The sequence below is a fragment of the Pseudomyrmex gracilis genome, unplaced genomic scaffold (genome assembly GCF_002006095.1).
Source record: "Pseudomyrmex gracilis isolate BER0280 unplaced genomic scaffold, ASM200609v1 scaffold_43, whole genome shotgun sequence".
NCBI classification, from domain to species: Eukaryota; Metazoa; Arthropoda; class Insecta; order Hymenoptera; family Formicidae; genus Pseudomyrmex; species Pseudomyrmex gracilis.
In genome coordinates, this window is record NW_018020627.1 from 1 (window position 1) to 24,550 (window position 24,550).

A 24,550-nucleotide genomic window follows, 5' to 3' on the forward strand; every position below is an offset into this window, starting at 1 on the left:
TTCGAATTTCACGTGTAAAAATTTACATGTGAACACGTATATATGGACATATATACACGTATAATTTCCGCACAACACCTAGTGAATGGCTCCAATGACCGAATATATATTTATTAGTTTAGAAACTACAGAGCCGGAATAGATTCTTTAATTAAAAATATTTATTTCTTTTTCTCTAGTAATAAGCTCGCGCAAAAAGTTTCTCGCGCCGAATTAATTCGGGAAAACAAAACTAACGCGAGCAACCGACCCGATCGATTTGTTTACAATCGATTTTGCAGAATTTCATCGATCGAGGAAGGTGTTTTCGCCGCACGTTACACATTTGCGCACTCTATTACATTTACCTTTACCCTTAGTCGTAAATAGAATAACGAGTTTATTGCCGAACGGCGGATCGACTCGATCGTTGCGCACGCGATAATACACGGTCCGATACGTGGCGGCTTATTAAACGTATTTTATCATCGCGCGCGCGATTCGACTTTCACGTTGACGCAGGAAAACAATTATTTCGCTATCGCAAAGCCGAGCGCTATTTCCTGCGCTCTGTATCTTGATCGCGCGCGCACACATGCAAACGTATTTCACGTCGTTCGCGTTCGTGTGGTCGATAACTCTTCCCTCTATTCACACCTCTCTTCCGAGTCTTTTCTCCTCTTCCCGCGCAATACCAGAAGAAACAAACGCTAAACACCTGTGTTCACACTAATAGCGTCTGACGTTTCCTAAGTGGATGTATCGACCTACCTCGAGGAAAGAGTGAAAAACCGAGGTCTCTGAGCTCAAGCGCTAATTCGAGTTTATTAGCGCTCCGGAGCCTAAATATGAACAGGTGGTCTTGCACCTTGTTCCACCATGGAATTGCCGATCGTCTATGATAAATGATTCGAAGCCACGAATCGCGCGCGCGTACGAAATACGTTTGCATGTGTGTACCGATCGAGTAAGAAGTATAAAAAACTACCGGATTTTTTGGCCCCAGCGATGAAACCTTTTTTATACATGTTTTTTTATGTTTTTGGATGTGCTGAATTCAGAAAAAGCAAAAGTGCTCCGATGGAAAAGCATTAAAATCCGCATTTAAAGTAGTCCCGCTCTTAGCCTGATCGAAGATTAACAACGTGTATATAACTGATATACACGTTTTCCTGAACTAGCTGGGTATTTAGATAATCTTTTTAATATCAAAGAATATTTTAATGATGATGATGTTGACGATTAAATAAATAACAAAGAACGAACTTTGAACACACACATAGCACAGAGGATTTGGAGGCAAACAATATGGAGGGAGTGACGAACCGTAGGGTTCTTATCTCTGTGGCAAACACACACACACACACACGTGCATACATGGGACTAGGGTTTGTCGGGTTTTAAAAATCGAGTTTAAAAACCGGTTTTGTGGATAAATTTGTAAATTTTAAATAAAATTATCAATTTTATTTGTAAATCTGATAATTGTTAAATCTAGTATCTAAAACCGTATAAATGTTTGTTTTATTATTTTAATTATATTTCGTTTTTTTTTTGCAAAAATTTTTGCAAAAGGAAGTTTTTTTGACTTGGGAAAAAATAAAATGAAAAAATACTTTTGTATAAAAATATTTTCGTATAAAACGTTAGATATTATGTCTCAAGAATGTTAGCACAAATTTTACGGAGCTCGGAATGTGCGTGTCGAATCGATTATTGTAAAAAACGGATTTCCGTTTCAAAGCGCAGCAGGGCGCAGTTTTTTTTCTTACCCTTCTCAATTTTACGAATTGTGATGTGTCACAATTTTTGCGAGGTTCTAGTTTTCTTGTTTTCAACCGTTTTTTTCGTTTGTCTGCGATTGTCGAATAATCATGCGATGAGAATAGTTCCTTCTTAACACGGGAAGGAACACGTTGCCCGAAAAGCAACGACGGCACTATTATTGGAGCGCGGGTGTGGAATTACGTTACCGCCCGTCTTTTATTAGCCGACGGTTGTAGCCACGCATTTCGCGCGCGCGCTCTTCTTCCTACTCTAGTCCTAGGCGAGACTCCTACGGGATGAGTAACTTCTCCGTCCGTTCTCGCTTTCTCTCGCTTTTCTGGCACTATTCCAGAAATACTCCTTCCTCCCCTCCTTCCTCTTTCCCCAGTCGAGAGAAGGATTTTGTGCGCGACTCTTCCTTTCTTCTTCTCCTTCTCTTTTCTCTACTCGTCTCAGCACAACCTTGGCCAAGCGAGTGCTCTTGTCATTGGCATTTGGTAGGTTTCTTTTTCGAAAAACCTTCTTTCCAAGAACGTATATACTACTCGGAACGATAAATTACACCATTTTGTTACGTATTTAATCTGTGTGAAAAAAAATCCCTTACTTGGGTAATATTTATTTTCGATAAAAGTCTGCACTCCGTGTGTGTTGTTTACTTTCGTTTGCCTATATTGACACGCTCAAGTTATCTGATACGCGCCTATGTAGTTGGACATTGCGAAGAGCATATCACATCCCGTGTAGCAAGTATCATCTTGATAACAAAAGGCAAAAAAGTGTTCTCGAAAACCGAAGAGTTTCGAGAGATGATATTTCTCGAAAAAACGAATTTTTTTAATTTATTCCCGTAGGGTGGATGTCAGTGAGCAACAATGTCTGCGAAAAACTTAATTATCCGAAATGTTTGTAAACAAATTAACTTTTTAGACCTGAAAAAATATTCTACCTGTTCAACAAACTGAGTCTGTGAGACCCACGCGACTTTAAAATCGAATATCTCCGCGAAAAATCAATATTTTTTCTATTTTGTTTTGTTTTTTATTTGAAAGGTTGGACGATTCTGCGTCAATCAAAACGAACAAATCGAAAAAATATTCAGTATTTTCGAAGAGCGTTTAAAAAACCTAATTTTTACTAGAGACGCAGGTTTGCAATTTTTGTAGGGGTCTGAAAGAAACCTCTGTCTGTCAGCGAAGAGTTAATTACATGCCGATGAATTAAGAAATATTACACTTGTGTTACTTCGGCACTTAAATAGGCGATATCGACTCCACTTGTGTGTCGGTGCAGATCTTATACGCCTCGCTCTCTGGGATTTAGTTATCAAAGCCGAACACACACAGAGAAAACCCAGCTTCAATAATAATAATAAGAAAAGATATCGTCGCTATCTACCCCATATATATTGCGGCCTTCGAGTACTCCGTGTGGCCGGCAACGGGATTTATGGCAACGACTCTGCGAACGACTGCGAACGAAAATGCGAGTGGAAAGTGGCCTTTTGCCGCGCGCGGAACGGCTCGTAAAATTCTAATCTCGCATTATCTCTCTCTCCGGCGGCGTGTACGTTCTCCTTGCATATTTCGCGCGGCGGTTGTACCTCAGCGAGCGCGGCAACGGCGAGATATGGTGGCGAGTCGAGAGATCTAACACAAGGGGAAAGTATTGCGACGTATATAACGAATCGCGTCGGGTGAATTGCTGGAGCTTGCTTAGTGCGCGCGCGTTTGTTCGCGCGCTATCGCTAGATTTACTCTGACCTCATTCCACCGTCCTAAATACGTTTGCGCGAACTAATACGCGCGTTTCTAGATTCGCGATTCGAAAATCGGAACGACAAGTCAAGGAGCGAACGAGCGAACGGACCGGTCGATGTCGATCGCCTCGGGAGTCATCACTCGTTCGTGGCATACATAAAAGAAATACATTCCACAAACGACACACACGTGTTACCTGATGGCAGACGCGTGTCCGCAGACACAGTGGCACGCGGATATTATTTCATATGCGAATATCTGGCTCTGTGTTCTCGAGAACGATGTCCTTGGAATCCGATCGACCGGTTTTCATTGTGTCGCTCCTGTCAGAAAAAGAATACATGAAAAATCCTGTAAATTCTGAAAATCCTGTTTTTCTGAAGATGATCCCATCCGGGGATCAAAACGTTAAACGTTTTTGAATAAATTTTATTAGCAAAACATTTACACACTGTTAACTGTGTTTAGGCTCACATTGGCCAATTTACTTGCTTAAGTTTTTCTCTTTATGTATTTGTAAATAGTTACCAACAATTTAATTTTATCGATTTTCATCAGTTCGCGTCGAAATACAAAGTGGTAATTGAAGGGTGAGATCACGAGGTGTCTTTTTAAATTGACTTGTACCGGGAGAAAGTCGTCTTTTCCATTTGCTGTTCGTCATCTCCATTTCTCTTCGTCGAACGCCGCTGAGAGAGAATTGCACAATCGACATCGGACGACTTGAAATCGCGACTCCGAAGATATATAGAAGAGAGAAGAAAAAACGGCGCAAGAAACGGCGAATCGAAATTCCAATGCGAATCGGGAACCGCCGAGAGATCGTTAATTTTTACCTCGCTCGGTCCGTTCGCTGCGACATATTTATATATTTTTCATTCTTGAAACGCTGCAATTATCACGCGTTCCGTTCTGCAAAAATGTTTGAATTTTCGGCGTTGTTTGATTTTTTGCGAAATTTCTCGTGGGACCACTGCGGTCATGCTGACCAAGGCAATGCGAGACGAGATAAAGTCGCGATATCGGACGCGAATGTTTCGTAAATCTCGTCGCGGCGTTTCGCAACGAATCGCTTTAATTAAAGTTGCAGAAGATTTATTTAACGACAGTCCCGTTGCGGCTTATCCAAATGGCTTCGCTGAACTTCACGTTCGGCAAATTATGCCTAAATATATCAATTCAATAAATTGACTGATGAGAATCGATGGGAAGAAAAATACGTTTCTCTTCAGAATTTCAGACTCGGCGATGATGTACTCGAAGAGAGTTTCTCATGACCGACAGAGGATAATTCGTCGATTCTGATAATTCGTTTCGCAGAGCTTCAGCGATTTCCGAGGAATGTGTCCTCAAATAATTAAATTGAGATCCGCGGCACTAATCTCACGCAATTGCAACACGCGTGTTGGATATTTGAACTTGTCACAAATTAAAATCTAACAATTGCCGGTACAAAAAATTTGATACTATTTTTTCGTGGAACGAAAAGATATCAATGATTTAATGCGATGACTCGCCTTGACGGAGATATCAGCGAGCGTTGCGCGCGGACTCCGAGCGTATCATTTCATTACGTAACGAAAGAACAGTCGGAATTACAAACGTCCCATTAATTATCGCGAATTACATCCGCCGCGTGACGTATTTACGACTGGGATGATGTTACAGAAAAAACGATATATTTTCGCAATTGATGTCAAGAAAATTGTCGTTACTGTTCGAACGAGTTGACGACGTTATAACTTTACAAAGCTGCGAGCAACTCACGTGCCGATAAGCGAGTGGATGGGATTCGAACCCTATGATCGTGATGGTTCGACGAGAGTGTCGGATTTATTATTATCGCCGAAATATACTGGATGTTTGATCGTTTAGGGATCGCGAATCGACGGCTCGGCTCGATCGCGGCGCGCAATAAGCGCATTCCAACAAAATTTTAACGGAACTTCATATTTTTCTTCGTGTGCGTATATGTATATATATATATGTATATATATATATATATATATATAGAGAGAGAGAGAGAGAGAGAGAGAGACATTTCAGTTCGGGAGAACAAGGCAAGGAAATTCCAGTCCCCCGTCTCTTTATATTTCCCATCGATAGCACATTTCTCGCGAGCGATCGCATTTCGCTTACCGGTTTCGCACGTTGCAAATTGCGTCTATTTTGTGCAATTGTGTTCGATACGGATCAAATATGATATTAAAAACTTTCCAGTGTTTCGAAATAACGAATGCAACGACAAACTCCCTCGCGATTCGCGATTAAAAATGTGATTTTAATCATTTTTTTTAACACGTTATACGCCTCTGTAATGAGATGTAATGAAAATTTATTTTGTAAAATGATTTAAACCTGTACACGAACGTCCGATACACACGTCGACGTTGTACCTACGCATAGGTTTCTACAGCCCAGGGCCGATAAATTTCGTACGATTGTCGAAGAAACGATCGGTCGTTTACCTCATTAACAATCGCGCCGCGCAGTTTCTTTCCGGAGGCTGATGCACCGTCGTCGTCGTCGTCGTCGTCGTCGTCGTGGTGCGCGCGCGCGTCTGTGATCCTCGTTTCTTGTTCTCTATCCTCACCTCTCCCGCCTCGGGGCTTTGCTCGACGACGAACGAGGCGGCGACCGTCACGGAAATAGCGACCCGCTGTCGTAGACAGGGTACGCCCGAATTAAAATCAACATTTAGAGACCCCTCTACCCTCGAAAACGGTACGTGATCGCGGGATCCTCTTTCTCGACGACCCAGTCACGAAATTAAACGACCCATCGAGATCGAGAAAGTCGGAATGACCATTAATTCTAGACGTCGCTCTCTGAGAGCTCACAAAAGAGACTTGCTTCCAATCAAGGGCTGGCGCTTGTCGACGCGCGCCACGAACGTAAATTTAAACACGCATTTGTCGAAAATATGTCATGCTCCTACACACATGTTTCCCGTTACACACAGTCGCTATCTCCTTGAGAGGTAGGAATGTTTGAAAGATTTTTTTTCTGCGACTTGAAGACTCAATCGCGCGCGCACACATACACACACACACGCGCGCGCGCGCGACAGTAGTCGCTCTTTAACGCGTTAATGTTAAGATAAAAAAAAACTAGCGATGAAACACACATCGGAGCTGCGAATTTGAGGATTCGATTGATGACTTTTGTTGCAGATCGTTGGAAGTTTTTTATCAACACGGGAAAACCCATTCCGAGCTTCTGAGGCTCCAACGCGCCGCCGGCGGCTGTGGATTAGGAGGTCCTCTGAGATACTCAAACGCCATTATCCTATGGCTGCGCTGCAACAAGGTAAGTTTTTTTTTTTGTTTTTTTTACCCGCACGATAAAAATTTTTCAACACATTCTTTCTTTGAATACGCTACACGAAATTCATACGTCGACGACGATCGATAACAGCTGTCTAGTACTGTCAGAAGCAGACGTGTGTGATGTATTGCCAAAGAAACGAGGAAAAGTATTCTCTCTCTCTTTCTCTTTGTGTTTGAGTTCGCCATCGGCCGTTTCCCAGACCGCAGTCCTCTACTGTTCGCAGTCTGTCTTTGTCAGTACACATTTATCGGTTTTTGATTTATTCTTCTTCTTTCGAACAAAAATCTTGTGAGGCTATTTGGAAATATTAGTTTTTTTTTTAATAAATATTAGTTCTTGTATCAATATTATCGGTTTTTTATTTATTATTTTTCTTTCGAACAGAAACTTCGTGATATGAAACTATTTTGAAATATTAGTTTTTTATATTAGAATTCTTGTATTAATATTATCAGGTTTTTTATTTATTCTTATCTATTCTTTATTTATTCTTTTCTTTTATCGAACAGAGAAACCTCGTGATGTGAGACTATTTTGAAATATTAGGTTTTTGTAATATATCAGTTTAAATATTAGTTCAAATATTAGTTCAAATATTAGTTCTAATATTAGTTCTAATATTGCTAATAGAATTGAAGGTTACGAGAGCTCTTTCTCTTATACTATTAAGAAATAAAGAAACATCGAGCAACGATAAGAATCGAATTATTTGATAGATAATCTTTGATTCTTTCCGACAGAAAAAACATAAATGTAGTCGTAAACTAACTATCGCATCGCGCGTAGTTGAAATTTATTAACTCTTGAGTGCGCTTCTCTCTCTCTCTTCGTACTAATCGACGGCGCCATGTTTACTTTGCCGTTGATAAGTATTTCATTTTACGAAACCAATAGAAAAATCCGAAGGCACCGAGAATTGTCGCCGTTGGCACACGGTGTTGGAAGAAACGTGCGACACAAAGCGTCGTACTAAAGTACTAATTATTCAGAATTACATCCGAGACGCGCGAATGTGTGTGTTTATCTTGAAACCTTACCCTATCCTACGCGCTTGTTTAAATTGATCTTTCGCGAAGGCGGTGAATAAAACAAATAATATCGCTCGATATCATCTTTGACTCTCGATCTTAGAACTCGAGAAATCGCCGTCGTCGTGTAGTTTTCTCAGCGGTGCTACTAGTTTTCCTCCTTAGTGATAAAGTTTATCGTCTTCAAACTTGGCCGGGTTTATCGACGTCTTTCCGATAGGAGATACACACATAGCCGATAATGCTTTAGCGCAAATAGCGTGTTTCGCGGTACCGGTCTTGAAAGAGATCATTGTTCGAGGATAGCCGTGGCACACAACATCCACGAAAAAACCTTTCATTCGGTTAAACTAATTTAATTCTTCACGGACAGAAGTGAGTCTCCTAGATTCACTCAAAAGTGGAAAAAATATTGATATTTCGCGAAGATATTCGATCTCAAACTCGCGTAGGTCTCACAAACCCAGTTTGTCTTCGTAAGTCATTTTCGAGGTCCGTCCGCGAAAGATTAAATTGTCCAGGAAAAAGTTAAATAAAAATAATAAATAAACTTGAATCGCCGTACGTAGAAAAATATGTAAATTATCGTTCATTATGTCCTTCACACGGAATCGTAATTTTTATTCGATTTCTAATCGCGTTTAACGCGATGTATCAGAATTACCTCGCTGTCAGAGTATTCGCCGTTTCACAACGGCGTATTAATTCACGATGAGCGCGCGAACGACCGTTGTATCGGGGATACAAAATTACGAAAGATAATTACGAAAATGGCGATGCCGATTGCAGCGTGCAAGGGAGAATGATAGAAAATAGCTATTTTTTTGGCCTCGCCTGGAAGTGAAAAGTTCATGCAAGACCGTTAACGATTATCGCTCAAGAAACAGAAACTCATGTCATTATCACTTTGTAAAAAAACCGATGGGAAAGTTGTCAAAAATGAACGCAAACATATTCGCTCACTATTATCATTATCCGTTTGGATGGATTTTTGGATTGACATCTACTTTAAATAACTTTCCCATCGTTTTTCGACAATAGATAAAGACGTTTTTGTTCCTTGAGTGAAATACTTTTAACGTTTCATGTTTCAAGAGGTATGGAATGTTAAGGGTTCTTCCTTTCGTGGAAAATTTTTCATTTCCAGACGGGAAACCGAGAATGGCAATTTTCTATCGTCCTTTTTTAACGAGTTTAATCACCGATATGAATTCAGGTAAAAAAAGAGATAGTAAATACCTCTCGAGATAACATTGTATCTTTATAGGAAACTGAATTGCGATCAGAGAAAATCAGAAGTGTCGATCGGCAGCTGCTCCGTCGAGAGGACTCGTCATTTCTATGCGCGCGGTGTACGTGTGTGTAGTTTCCGCGTTATTCAATTTATTCTCGATACCGTTTTGTGCTCTGCACCCCGGCTTGCTCGTGAAAGTAACTCACGAAATCTCTTGTGTGAAAATAAATCAATAAATAAAAGCTATTTAAAAATTTTAATAAATTTTTGTAATTTTCTTTCCGTTTTTTCTGTCTTGTCTCTCGATTACCCGAAGCTTCTTAAAAATAGCTTTTTAAAAACTATAAGTGATGAAAAACATTCCTGCAGGTAATAAAGTAACAAAAAGTAACTCTCACGAGATTTCGAGAAAAGTAACTATGTGAGATTTCTTCTCTATGTGAACAAAGATCTCGTCAATCACTTTTCTCGCATTATCTGCGAGAAAAGAAGAATATATATTCGAGAATATATTCGCTTTATCGCGAGAATATTATCGTTTACTTTTTTTGTTCACACAAATACCTCGTGAGTTACTTTTGTAACACACTATCTGCGAGAATATTCACTTTTGTCGTTGTTTCGAATATTCTAAATAGTTTTAAAAAAAGCTATTTTTAAATAGCCTCGCGTAACCGAGAGACGAGACAGAGAAAAACGGAGACGAAATCACAGAAATTTATTACAACCCGGAGGGGGAGATCGAATCCTGATTCACGAATTAGTTAACCTTCGAAGGTTCACGTAATCGCTCTCTCACGACGAAAAGTAAAAGCGCGGCGAAGCAAACCCCACATGCTAATACGCCGTTTTAAGCGGTGTCGGATCTCGTAACCGTCTGACACGAATACCGACGCGTTCGCTAGAAAATCACGCGCCTACTTATATCTCAGATATATATACACCCCTCCGCGAAACGGACCAATACCTAAGCTCGATTTCGAAATCGGAAGTCGATCCCCTCGGCCTTGCCTGCGCCGGTTTCGAGGGAATTTCTTTGGCTTACGTCGCGCAAATCCGCGGTCTCCACTTTCTCCAAGATCGGCGGCGTTAAGTAACGGCGCGCGCACGTTCTCCAATAAGGTCTCTCTTTTACATCATGTTTCTCAACCGAGAATAGATTAATATTCCGTAATTCTTTCTTGTAAAATGACAAAAGTCACAAACAATATGTTCTTTAGTCACGCAATTCGCACGTGTGTGTGACTTTCTCGTTTAATGCGTTTGTTAAATATATATATATATAACATCTGTGGCGATCTCGCGAGTCCAGTTCGCGAGAACAGATGCGATAATGTGGGAAAGGTTTAACTTGGTACGTCGCTGTTCGCGCGCGCGCACGGATCGCTGACTGCGTTTCGCGAGCCCGCACTGGAATGTCGGATTTTTCTCCCCGCCGCCCCTCTTCTCTCGAGTTACCTTTCCCATCGATACTCGCGGGCGCACACGCCGCGTTTAAACACAACGCACACACACAGCATCACGGACGAGAGCTTCCGCTCTCTCCCTCTCTCTCTCCGTCCACCGGAGAGTGAGAGGCGATACGCGATTCGCTTTTCCCGTTATCGTTCGCCACCTCTGATTGAGCGGATCGATTAAGTTCCTCGCCCGGTTACGGAGTCACGCGAAAGGATGTAAAACGAGAAATGCAAGTAAACTCGGAATGAAAAAAAAACAACAGCGTCATCTTGCCAACCTCTGATCGTTTCTATTCAAATACGATGGATCGTGTAATTTTAATATTGTGATAAATTTATCTGTCCTTGAATTATCCTGAGACAAAAAAAAAATGAAAGAACTGGTTGTGTCGCGTTGCTACTCGTCGACAACTGACGTCTCCCCCCGGTTGCGGAAGCGACGTATCTAGTTATTAAGAGATATGATTAATTACAATGTAATCCCTCGCACGTGTTTCTTTTTATTATTTTCTCGATAAACTTCGCGCCCATTGGCAGACTCGATGAACGATCGTTCTGGAAAACGGAGAAATCTAGTGAAAAGAATTAATACTTTTAATTTAGCTCGTCCGCGCGATAATTTGACGTTGTCGAGTCTCTCGCGCGAGATTTTCTTGAAACGAAAATTGTCGCGCCAATCTCGTTCGCATGTAAGTCGGCGCGAAGTTCGGAGATTTCAGCGCGAACGCGCTGGAATTCTCGGATGCAAATCCGGGAACAAGTCGCCGACGACGAGTGGCGGAAGAGGATGGAAACGACGAGTGGTGTCGTGACGGCTAATTCGTGGAACGGATACTAATTATTACGAGAGGGGGGGCGCAGAGGCGCGCGTTTAAGTGCGCGTAAACGCGCGCATCCGCCTTTCGTGCATTTTCTTGCGTTGCACCGGTGCAATTGCGAAGTTGCGGGTGTGTCTCGTGATTCGAGTTTGTTAAAAAAAACAGAAATTTACGACAACGATCAAGTTCGCTGCTTTTTCGCAACGTTCACGTCGACGATATTTCTGATTTGAAACGTTCATTCCGCGAACAGATCGCGAACACATAATCGTCGCTAAGACAGCAATCTCGTTTTAGGAGTCGTGAAAATTAACGAATTCCCCCCGACAGTTTTTCTCGCCCGGAGCGACGACCGCGACGAAGTGCCGCATTTCGTCCGCAATGCGGACGCCCGGCTCGTGAATAATCCCGACGAGATATACCGCGATCTCTAGCTTGACGCTGGGACGCGAAAATCCGAAAATCGATGTTCGCTCGCGCGCTTACAGAAACATATCGTTCTCTTCCTTGTTGCAAGTGAATGGAGGAAACGAGAGCCCGGCAGAATTTACAACGTTTGTGACGTATAGCGACACACAGCCCGTTGAACGGATACTAATTATTATGCGAGACGTAAGTGTGTTCAAGTGTGCGGAAATAAGTGCATCCTTGGGGGGATACCTCAACCTTGAACCGAGAGATAGAGCTCTTTTGAGAATTATCGAACGAGCTTTTTATATGTACTTTTTTTTTCTTTTTATTATCCGCTATTAATTCCGCGTTTATTTTTGCGCGCACTAATTGCTTAAGTGGCGGAAGGAGAAACGCGCGTGTTATCGCGTTATCTTTACGCAACGCAAACATGAGGAAATTCACTCGAGAGAGAGAGAGAAAGAGATTTTCTTGCACTTAACGCGCGCGCCCGCGTCTTATCAAACTTATTCAAGAAACGTCGTCGCAAACATTCCTCTCTCGCGTAGGTACATTATTATTTACAATATCTACACGCAGCTTTGTGTTCGCAGAAAACCGCGTATCTGTTTGCGAAATCATTCATGTGCATCGAGTTCTCTCTTTCTCTTTCTTGCGCGCACTTCATCCGGCGACGATTCCTCTTCTGCGCTTTTGCAAAGTTCAAGGCCGCGGTTTTGCAATATGTCGCACAAAGTAAAAAGAAAAAAAGAACATTATACACTTCGGCCCGTCGTAAACAGCTCGGTTTTTTCGATCTTTATTCAATCACGCCCTCGTTTACGAATGCGTTTACGTCGCCGGCATGAAGTTGCGTTTGAATATTGCGAAAACACGATTGTTATTTTGCATTTGTTAGAATTGAATTATGCGCGTGTACGAGGAAAATTGCGCAAATCGCACAGAAAAACTTTTGCATCAACTCCACGCGTTGTATTCTGTTTTTTTCTTCTTTTCAGAAAACAACTGCAAATTTTAATGTCTATTTGACGCGAACCGTCAACGTAATTTCACGACGCGACAATAATTAAAACAAAATTTTTTTTTTTACTCGCACGCGCGACCCAAAATTTCTCAGACACGCGTGACAATCGCGAAACGGAATTGTACGGCCTCCCCACGAGACACTCTTAGAAAGTTCTCTTCTCGAAGAATTATTGAGATGTAACTTTGTTTCCCGAAAGAGAAAGAGAGAGACTTTACGTCGTCAGAGAATCCGTAACCGGTCGTATTTTAAGACTTATCTTATTACGCAGACGCAAGTAAATTTATGCAAATTCTATGGGGACTTAAACACCGTGCTTTTCGGAGATATAGGGGCGTTCTAAAATAGTATGATGCGTTGACGTTAAAATTGAACATCGTTCGCCACGAGAGAACGTTGTTGTAATTCTCATCTCAAATTTAGAACTTCTCAGAAATTAACACACATTGTATTTTACATGCACCGTGTGTGATTTTCGCGCGAAGTTTGTTATTGTTGGACTTTTTTTTGTAAAACATACGCACTGACGGCGCGTCTTTATTGACAGATGGGATCGATACGATTCGAGTGTGTCGAGAAATGACAGCCGATTTCAGATTATCACTTCTCGATTACGCTATCGGATCATATTGACCTCGTTTTGTCAGTAAAAGACGCCGTCAATGTGTTTTCCGTTCGCTCTGTAAATGATACACACGGTTGTCCTGTGAGCAACGACGAGAAGCGTTTCATAAAATGTTGATTCGCGACAATCCGTCGCGCGCGCAACGAGCGTAAAATTCGTGTGACTCAACCTTCCTATATGTCTTGCATTACGTTAGAACTCTGCTGCAACTCTGTTTCTCAGTACGTAGCCTCGAGAGCACGCGTGTGTGCATGTGTGAAACAGTATATGCCGAGAAGCGTCTCTCTCTTTCTCCCTCTCTCTCTCTCTCGTGGTATGCGTGCACCGGTCCGTGTTATTTTTATGAATGACTCGCCGGCTACATAAAATCCCGCGCGCTTGCATGCAACTGCACAGCTTCAGAGCTACGTCAGCGTCTCAGAGCGCCGGGCGGCGCTTTATAGGAAGTTGAATGATTTCTTTCACAGACGCGTGCCTACGTACGTAGGCATTGAAATTAGATTTACGCAAATGTTATCATAGAGATACACAAATGTTACGTAATCGATAAAATTCTATTAACTCGCATTGCACGCGGTAGTTTATCAAGTTAGCACACGCGAGAGAGTCTCAAGCGCTGTGGGAAATAAATTTAATTCGATTTTCTTCGATTGTGTCGATTGAAGAACAATTGAATCGCTCCCGATGTTTGTTTCACCTCAGAGTTTGTACAGACTAGAGTGTAACATTTATTTACGTTGAAATTTATTTATTATTTTTTTTAATTTTAACTCTTCGCAGACAGATTCCAAAAAAGCGATCTACTAATTGGACAGACTGGGTCTGTGAGACCCACGTGGCTTCAAAATCGAATATCTCCGCAAAAAATCAATATTTTTTTTCAAAGTTTGTTTTTTTTCAATCAAAAGTGTGATTCTGCGTCAATCAGAAATCAAATTGAAAAAATCTCTAATAGTTTCGAACATGTAAGCGTTTAAAAAACTTAATTTTTACTAGAGATGTCGATGCGCAAGTTTTGAATGAGCTTGGGGGAGACCCGTGTCTGTCCGCGAAGGGTTAAAGTGTCAATATACACATACATGGAACATCTACTGACTTCAATTATACGAACACACTGTGTAATCTCATTCATGTCCCGAAGACCATTGAATGTGTCTATGTGAGAAACATTCATTTCTCGTGTCCAGACAAGAAAAAGAAGAGAAAGAGGAGGAGGAGAACGCACACTTCCTGTTATCCAGAGAACAAACCACGATGGGAAAAGGGTCATCGAATGGCCCTGAGTTCGGGGTCATCCGTCTCGGAGGATGTCTGGTCGTTAATTAAAATGTGCCGCGCATATGGCAGAGTGCCGTTTCTTTCTTTTATTCTCTCTTCCTTTCTTCGTCTCACGTCTCTTTCCCCGCGCTTCGTTTCGATCCGCGCAGCACCTTCTTCTTGCGCTCTCTCGGAGACGATGGCGATTTTTAAAGAGCACACACGAATACATCAGTTAGTCATTTGGACGCCATCTGCCAAAAGAAACCTAATGCGAAATATGTTGACCCCCCTCGTTTGTTTCTCTAGCAATCTTTGCGACTCCGACCCACCGTTGTGTTTTTTTTCTTTTTCTTTATCTTATTCAAGCAACATGTGGTTGTATCTCGGGATGCTATCTAATTTCCCTCGCAATTTTGGAATGTCGCATATCTTAGCGTGAAAAACACAGGGAATGAACATACAACTGTTCCATTCTTCGATTTCCGTTACAACTTAAACGTTGTACTACAATTAATTTTAAGTTGTAACGGAAATCGAAGATTGATTCGAGAGCGGTACAGATCAATACTTTATGCGAGGAAAATTTTAGAGAGACTAACACTTTTCATTTTTCTACGATACAAAAGTGTTTTTTTTGTCGAAGTGTTCTAAAATATCTTCCTAGAGATAACAATATAAAAGTATTTTTTTTTCAACGGACAAGTTTTCTTCTTTATTCAGTTAGTTAGTTTTCTATTCAGTTTTCTCTTTATTCACTTCAGTCCAGTAACTGTTGTCGTATACAATGTTTCTAAAAAAAAAGTTTTATACAGCCAAATTGAATAGATATTGTTCGGTCAATTTGAACATAAATGTCTTGTGGAGTTTTGCAAAGTCTACGTATTGAGAGATAAATCAATACATGTGAGTCGTGGGAATTAATGGTCCGGACTTAGTAGGTGTGTGAAACTTTTTGATTTAAATTAATTCAATCTACCTTCACCTTTCGGCTGTGTCAAAATTTTTCAAACACCCTGTAGGATCGATGTTTCTTTAAAGTATAAAATGCATTTTGTTTTTAGTTTTTATCTGCGATAGTTGTAAAATCACCTCGCTTTGTGGTAAAACGTCGAACTTATAAAATAACATTCCTTGAAAGCTTGGAAAATAATGATATTGTTGACACTAACAGCGCCCCGTATGACCAGAGAAAAGCGTAAAAAGGTCACTTGCACCAGAGATTCTCTGCTTCTTTCTCAGCTGGATCTCTTCTCTCGTAAGCCACACTACGGAAGCAAACAAGGATTTATAATCGCATTTTCAATTCGCGAGTATTTTCGAAGACGTGAGTCGCTTTGCTCTCACGGAGACGAGTTTATTCGAGCAGCTCCTCGGAGAAAAATCGACGAAACGTGCGTAATTCTCGGTTCGATCTCGTTCTTTCCGGACCAGACGGATGAGGCTGCTTCTGTTATCGCGGTTTCGTGAAAATCATCCCGGAAGTCGGACTACTCGTGTGGTCCCAATCTCATGGAACCTCAGGATCCGGGAAGCTGTCGATAGGAGAAACCTGTTACAAAGCCGGTCAGCCGCGAAATCAAAGTTGTTCTGGCGCGCGAAGCAAAAATACTCGATCAGAAAGAAAAAAAACTCGACGCGTAGTTTCTCTTTGCTTTCGGTATTGTATTACTTTTTAAAAATCCAAAAAGATTTGCGAGAAACTATAAATAAATGTCGCGAGAAAGAAGTAAAATACATTTTAATTGATGAGACGTGCGTTGTGAGAAAAAAGAAATACCGTGATTCTCTCGAAAATTGAAATTTTGCGACGACTTTGTCGCAAAAAAAAAAAAAGTCACAACTATTTCGACGCGCGCGCGCTCGCGGGGAAAACGGTCTTTTAAAATAGACGAACCTCCCGCAGTCGCCACGTAACGTGGTGCGAACGCGCTTTTAACACCGTCAGTCTACAGTCGCTATTAATAAAGTAATTACAAGGGCTACGACCGCTATGTGCTTACTCGGTTACGAGTTCATCCGCTCGTGAAGATGTGCCATTTTTTTGGGGCAAAAAATGTTATATTCACTGCGCTATTTTTTTCAAACTTTAGAAAAAAATGTACACTTTGCCGATGTTTTTTCAATGAAAATTATATCTGGATTTCATCTCGTTGACTCGCCAATAAACAACATTTAATTGTAACAATATTAAAATGAATAATTTATATATATCGGAGATGCAAATTGAGCAAACGAGAATTTTCGATTTGAAATCAATTCGAATTTCCAAGCGTATCGATTTACGCGTTTAAAAAACATAATTGCACGTATATTCGAAGCATTCGCGAGCTTACAATTTGTTGTTAACAATATTTAAATCCTTGTTTTAATATTGTCGAATAAATCTCTGGTTTTTCTTTGGGATCGCAAAAAAATGGCGGATGGAGGCCAGAAATCAACTTTTCTCGGAAAAAAAACCGATCGAGAGAATATTTCACTCGAGAGAGAATAAGAGCAACGTGCGGAACAGACGTATAGGCTCTTCTTTCCTCTGCCAATCTCTCGTTCTCTTCACCCTTTTTGCTTTTTATCGACCGTGGCGTCTCGTATGCGGATCTGACTGCAGTGGTTTTAGACTCCGCGGCACGCACGGCATTTCCGGCAACTCGATAGGTCGAACGCGGTCGAAGATAGCTCGCGCGCGAAAGAGAACGAGAGAGAGATTTTCGTACTTTGTATTCCGACTTGAATTCGCCGTAAGGAGGCGAGAGCGATGATAGCGTCTGTCTCTCGTGCGTTGAGATTAAAGTGGCCCTCGCGCGTTATATCGCATCGCACGCGGTCGGTGGCAATACGTCGGCGGAAGAAACCGGAGAAAGGATTATCGTCCAGTGACAGGGATATTTCTTTTCTAGACGTTCGTTCGCGTCCCTCCCTGTTCGCGTTTCCGACTATTTCTGATCTTCGTTCGTTAAATCCTCGGGAGAAGCGGACGCAATTAAAATGTGATCTTCGTGCGTGCAACTGAATGCGCGCGATTGAATCGTATGCTTATTAATTCACAAAAAAAAATTATTAAAACGCAAAGTAACAGCGCGAAGTGGTAAATACGATAAGAGATAATTAATTTTGTCGCTATAAGCGCGTATTAAACACACGTTCTATTTCCGAACTTGTGTTCGTGAGAAAATCGCGACTTTCACGAAAATACAAGAAAATCGAGAGACGAGACATTTACGTCGCTCGTGTAAAAGTTACGGAGACAGTTGTCGGCCGAGTATTTCAATTATCTCTTCTAGAAAAAGATAAATTCAAGATAATGTATATGGTTTTACGTTATCATGTTTTTACTCCGTACAAAAAAATGCATAGTAAAAGATAAGTAACGCAGTTAAACAGCAACGTAGTAAAGCGCGCGTTCTTCGTCGCGTCATTTAACTCTCGCAATATCTCGCAGGAATTCCTTCACGCATCGTGTATGCGACACTCGGAGAAGATTCATGCGTACAAGCTGCATAATGGATTTTGCCACTTAACAGGAATCGAATTACGTAACGACAGAATTTCCCGCGATCGAATGTGTGACAATGCGCGAACATATAACGTCTTCGCGTACATAGGTATGGTATTTATTTTTTTCTCTCATCTCAAAGAAATTAATTAACGCGAGATCTGAGGAAAAAAGCGAACAATTTCGGATGGGAAAGCCCCGCATCGTTCCGCGCGCGGCACTTTTCAGACAGAAGTTTTGCTAAAAGATATGCGTAAAGAAAAATAAAAAAGAGAGAGAAACCCTTGTAACCAGAAACCTTAATTATTTTGTTAGCGAATCTTTCGCAGGTAATCGCGCGCGGAGCAATTTTTGCGGTCTTCTTAGAATCGGAGTCAGAGGGTCTGGGGAGAATCGTTTTCGTGTATCCCTCCGTCTTGTTAATGCCTCGGGTCACACACGGACACACACGCACACACACGTTCGTGTGTATACACGCGCGCGCGAGGCGGCTTCTCTGGGGCCTTCTTCATTCTTTCTCTATCGTGCCGCCCTTTCGATCGAGAAATTATGCCTAGCGGGGTCTGGCATCGAGTCGCCGCCCGTTCTTAAATAAAACAAAAAGAAACAAACGTGTGTAAACTTCGGCGAGAGAACCGAAAAGGGGATAAATAAGAATATTATCTGTTTGCGAGACGATATATTTGAGTGAGTAACCCGCTCGTGTGCAACGAGTCGATTCGGGTGACACATAGATATTGAAAAAAACTGTGTAAATTTACTTATCTACATCGCAAACACACAAGAGCAATCTTTTACTACTGTACTTCCGCAAATTGCAATGACATTTCTATTAATGTCTCTCTATCTTCGTAGAAGCGGAAACCAATAATCGAAAATATTTCGGATTATTTGAGTTACGTCTTCGAGAGATATATAAGAAAGATATCGCGTGTAGAATAGATGGGCGAGTGTGTGAGGGATCCCTTTTTTTTTTTTTTTTTTTCTTAAATTCCTTTATTATCTTCATTTTTTCCTCCTAGACAAAGTTTTTAAATATTGACATAAAAGTGCGCAAACCAGTTTTATATGCTTATCGGATATAGTATCGCGTGCGTTTAAAAATTAAAAAAAAATGAAAAAGACGCGCAAGTTTTTCATGATCGTCGGTTTCTTTTCCCGACGCTATACTCCCCTTTGCAAGATCCCGGATTTTCGGCTTCTCGTTAACCGAGATATTTATCGACCGGTTGAAGATTTAAACACACACCTGCTTTTATTCTCTCGCGCTTGATCGACTTTCTCGGTATATTATTCGAGACATTTGAGACTGTGTGCGTGCTACATTCACCTACTACGAAGCCACACGAAATCGCGGGAATTATTCGGGTCGGGTCTTGATTTCGTCGTTGTTTGCGGGTCCCAGTTTTACGAACCTCGCGCGGAAATGACGGAAGTGCGGAACACTTGAACGTTACGACGAACAACGCGTAATTGTCTCCACTTAATATTTCATCGTAACAGATGCGTAATATGTTTGTTTTATATTTTTTTATTATTTGTACGTGCGCGTTGACGCGCGTCGAGTTTTCAAATAATTCTCTTGCGCAATTTCACAGTTTTTCCTTCCGTATTTTCCTGTGTGTGCAATGTGTGCGACGTGTATGTAAATCTCTATTCGTGACATTAAAAAAACATACGAGAATACGCATCAGCGTTGCATCGCGCGAAACGATCGGATTACGTGACAAAAAAAAAACAAAAAAAAAAAAACGCGCGTCGAATAAACAAACGGTACGTTGCAACTTCGACATCCGGATAAAACGCTCGAGAGGGATGCTCCGTTAATTGATACGCGAGACGAGATGATCTATGCTTTGCGCGGTCCCGAAGATATGACAGTGCACATCCCGATCCTTCGCCTTCGTCTGAAGGAGATTCGCTCGAGGATTAATATCGTCCGATTCTCTTTTCATCTTTCTCTTTCTCTCGGAGTTGCAAAGTTGCATCAACGTCGCGGAATTCGCGCGATCGATGAACGGTTCCGCCACGAACAGAGAGAAAGAGCTCCGTTCGTGTCTTATCCGCGTGATCTAATCGCGTATTCCGCACGGTAGCGCCGCCCACACGACGCCCGATGACGACGCCCGCGCGCGTTTGTATGCACGCGGTTACCGAATCTCCAACTGGCAAAGTCTCCCGGGCCTTTGACTTTTTCACCTCCAGACAGGGATCATTGATTTCGGCGAAGGCCGCGACGCAAAAGTTGCGCGATAATAGCCGCGCGAAACGATCCGCACACACAGAACGCGCTTGACTATTTGCGGAACGTCCTACCTACGGACTGCCGCTGAATATTTTTTTTTTTTTTTTTTTCTTGAATGCTCATTAGCTTTCGGTTTCGATTCATCAATTTTAATCAGTTATCGGACGGCGCGTGATCTTCAAAATAAACTTTTCACTAGGAGATTTGAATTCTTTTTGACTTTATTCAAATATTGTATTACATTTCATCCGCGCGAAAAGAAACACCTGGCCGAGAACATCTCAGACCTGAAATGAACCACGAAATGTCCACAAAACATGTCGATATAAAAATACACTAGCGCGAAAACCGTCGTTCAAACCCAAAAATCATCTTTTTATAACACACAAAGATCATCAAATGTCACATTATTAATATCATCGTGTGCGTTGGGTAATATGTATTTGTATACAAAATTTGTACACATTTTCGTGACAGAAGTAGAGAGTCGGAAAAAAGTTGTTAAAAAATAACAAAGAGGCAAAATATTTTCTTATTATTTTCTCTGTTTTACGAGCACAATTTTTTTTACGTGCAGCAATCGTAAATGCTGTACAGTCGCACCTTTTGCCTTCACGTGTGACATAAAGATATAGACGCCGAGATATTTTTGATATCGTCTCAATGCCACTCGTGTCGTTTACGTCGATCGTAAAATCTGTCATAGTACGTGAACACACACAGCGAGCATAACGCGGAACGGATGTAATTCCGGAGCTGCGCGGTACCTACGCGCTCGTGTGAGCGATCATCTCATCAAATAACCGATTTCGGCATCGCTTGTGCGTCATCGACGAGCGCGCGCGTTCGATCGTATGAATGAAAACGAGGAGAAAGCTCGCGCGGAAAGATAGAGAGATATATATATATACATATACGCGCTCGCGCGCGCACGTGTGTGTACGGTAGGGCGCGCGCGGTAGAGGCTCCGGCATTTAAATGGGATTTAAAGTGAGCGCACAGTCGAAACAAGTTGCGGAGGTCGCGTTTTAACCGTGAACGACCGTGAGAACGACCGTCTTTCTCTCAAATTGGACGCGATGTCGTTTCTCTCTCTGCGTCACGTCTTTCTTTTCGATTACGATCTTCTTCCTCGCACGGTAATGATTGATGATTTGTTCCTTTTTGTTTATCGGTAAACGAATTTGCAACGTAATACAAAAAAAAAAAAAATATCTAAATATCCAAAGATGACATCTTGGAGGACTCGAGCGAGCAACATTTGATAATCTAGTATTTGTCTTAGACATATTGTCTTAGACGCGTCGTCACGTTTGTCATCGACAATTGCATTGAAACTTTCTCTCGCTGGTTACTTTCTACGCGATTCTCTAACAAACGCGCGCGCGCGCGCGCAAGAGCTCACGAGATGATAATGCAACAATCGAAGTTATTTGTTGAGCGCTTATTTCGTGAAAAAAATGTTTGCAATTATGTCGTAGCAACGCGATAACGATCCTATTTTAACTCTTCGTATTTCACAGGCCATTAATAGCAACTTGATGAGTTTGTCGAAAGAGACGAAAAATTTTTGTATCTTACGGATTTCATCGTCGTTTACATCGTCGTTTGTGTCATATTCAGCCGAGTGTGTTATTTATCAGTTTTTACTATCAGCATTATTCTATCACTCTTATGAGGATTATTAAAAAAAAAACAAAAAACTGAATTTAATTACTTTAAATTTTACGGTCTGCGGATTACCCGTTGGCCTTGAGTTTACTCGGTCATTGACCAAGGCTTTTAATTTTAGCCACTACAGTATTGTGCGTGTAATAGGAATGCCGTTCGCGCGATTAATGTTACACACAACTCGCGTTACACGCTTTCGTCGAATCTGTTACGGCGCGTTATACAACTATAAAACCGCGGGTAGCCGGACAACCGCGCACGTTTGACATTGAAGATTTGACATTGATTACACGCTAAGTGTGTGCGAGCGAGCGAACGAACGCGCGCGCGCGCGCTCAACCGCACATCTCGCGACTGCATCTCTTCCTCAACTCGTTTCCCGCGCGTACCGAGTTTTAAATTCGAAGGATATTTATTCCCGTCACGAGGAGAGCATTTTTTTTTTTTTTGTACGCGATCGTCGCTCGATAATGTTTTTCCTGTTACTTCCCATCGCGGACGCGCGATACCGATGGCATTACACGCGATCGCTTTCAACGATATTCCCGCGTAACGCGCTCACGAGTACACATCGCTCTCACGAGATTAAGAGTATAATCTACTTTTTTTTTCCCCGAGGATTTCACGTCAGAGTGATGTATCGCCGCGCTTAAAAACTGCTTAAAATCTATAGCGATGCGCGCGCGCACACGCACACGCGCGCACACACGCACACGCGCGCGCGCACTACCTGTCGGGAATTTCGCACCATACTCGACCGTCGAGGACACCACCGCCTGTCTTCTAACGCGCCTTTGTCATTAGCGCGAGGCCACGTAGAAGAGAGACATAATTGCGAAACTCCTCGGCAACTACCAAGGTCGCCGGACTTTTTCTTTCTAATCTAACGGGAATGGCTGTTCTCGTCGTTGGTGTCGTTGAACGTTTAATATAGAGACCTTGGTATTGAGCCTACATATTGATCAGAGTCTTTCCTTGACGCGATCGCGATCTTAACAAGCGACACCGAGAGATGATTTCGATTCTATTCGGCACGGTCTTATCTGATATTTTAAGCGAGTACCCTATAAATCCTGCATGTGTATCAGAATATCTTTTTATAAATCTATGATTGACGTTTGTACGCGCTGAACTAGTTTTGCGCCGTGGACTTCTTCCAAGGAATTTTTATTAGTTGTTTGAATGTAATTTTATAAAATTTATAGAGGGATAAATATTTTTCTTTCATAATTAATATTAATAACGGTTTGATGAAACAATTATAAAACTAAGAAAAACCAAAGAGCCTATGTTCCAGGTTTTTATTTTATTTTAAAAAGAATTTAGTTTATAAAATGGATAATTTGTATATCAGAGATGCAAATTAAGCATCTCGGATGAATTTTTGAATTGAAATTAATTCAAGTTTTTATGTGTATTAATTTACATATTATTTATATTATATACATAAATAATACAAATTAAGTATAAATATATATGAATAATATACATGTATATTGTATTTATACATATCATTTATATTATTTAAAAAATATAAATATTTTTACGTACATCCGGCTTGTATCGACTTTTTAAAATATCTGCTACTTGAAAACTTTTGTGAGCTTAATATTTGTTAGAACATATTGTATTTTTCTCATAACAATATTAAAGAAAGAAGAATATCTCAATATCGACAATCAAATCGATCGTTAAAAACTCGCGTAATTTGATCCAACTGGATTGTAGGAAAAAAAAGAAAAAAAGAATCACACACAGTCGTGTATGATAAAATATATTTAATATCTGGAGTAAGTCGCGCGATAGGAAATGCGGTCGAGTCGAGTGGTGTTCGAAACGCCCGCGGACATTTCTTAACGGGCGATGTCTGTCGATCCGCTCTTAATTATTAAGGGGCTCACCTTTCTCCGAAATTCTTTGCAGAAGGTTCTCGGCGAGAGGCTGGACAATAGAGTTGACGGCATGCTGGAGGCCGGTCTGGTGCAGGAATTACTTGACTTTCATCGCCGATACAACGAAGAACGACTCAAGTCCAACACGTGAGTGTCACACTAATTAGTTAATGATAATGTTCCGTATCGTTGCGGGTTCAAAGATAGATATTTACTCCGCCGCTTTGTTTTTTTTCTTTCTCTCGCTTGATCGTCTTATTTAGCATCTATATTTGATGTCGCATTAATGCAACATTTTTTGTTTTTCCTGTTTATCCTGTTTTGATGCCGCCGCGTTTATTGTGACAAAAAAAGTGGACAAACATTTTTAAAAAATCCTTATGCAACGAGCAAAGTTTCTTTATATTGTAACTGGAAAATGCAAATAGAAGCGCGTCAAGGATAACGAGTGAAGGATCAATTTAAAATTCTCTTATCACGATTTCTCTCGATGTAAAATGAAAAATCTTCCGGCGCGTTTCATACGACGCGCTTATAAATTCCCTCTCCGTTTGTCGCG

The 24,550-nt window shown here is 41.3% G+C and overlaps 1 protein-coding gene across 1 annotated transcript in view; it reads left to right on the forward strand.

Annotated features, from left to right (window-relative positions):
- Positions 1 to 6,679: 6,679 nt before the first annotated feature.
- Positions 6,680 to 24,550, forward strand: part of LOC109853080 (tRNA dimethylallyltransferase, mitochondrial-like) — a gene marked incomplete at its 5' end in the record, with an annotated part of 28,171 nt that continues 10,300 nt past the window's right edge. The window contains 2 exons of the mRNA XM_020424821.1: positions 6,680 to 6,815; positions 24,023 to 24,138. Coding sequence (XP_020280410.1) covers positions 6,680 to 6,815; positions 24,023 to 24,138 — 252 coding nt within the window. The remainder of the gene's footprint in view (positions 6,816 to 24,022; positions 24,139 to 24,550) is intronic.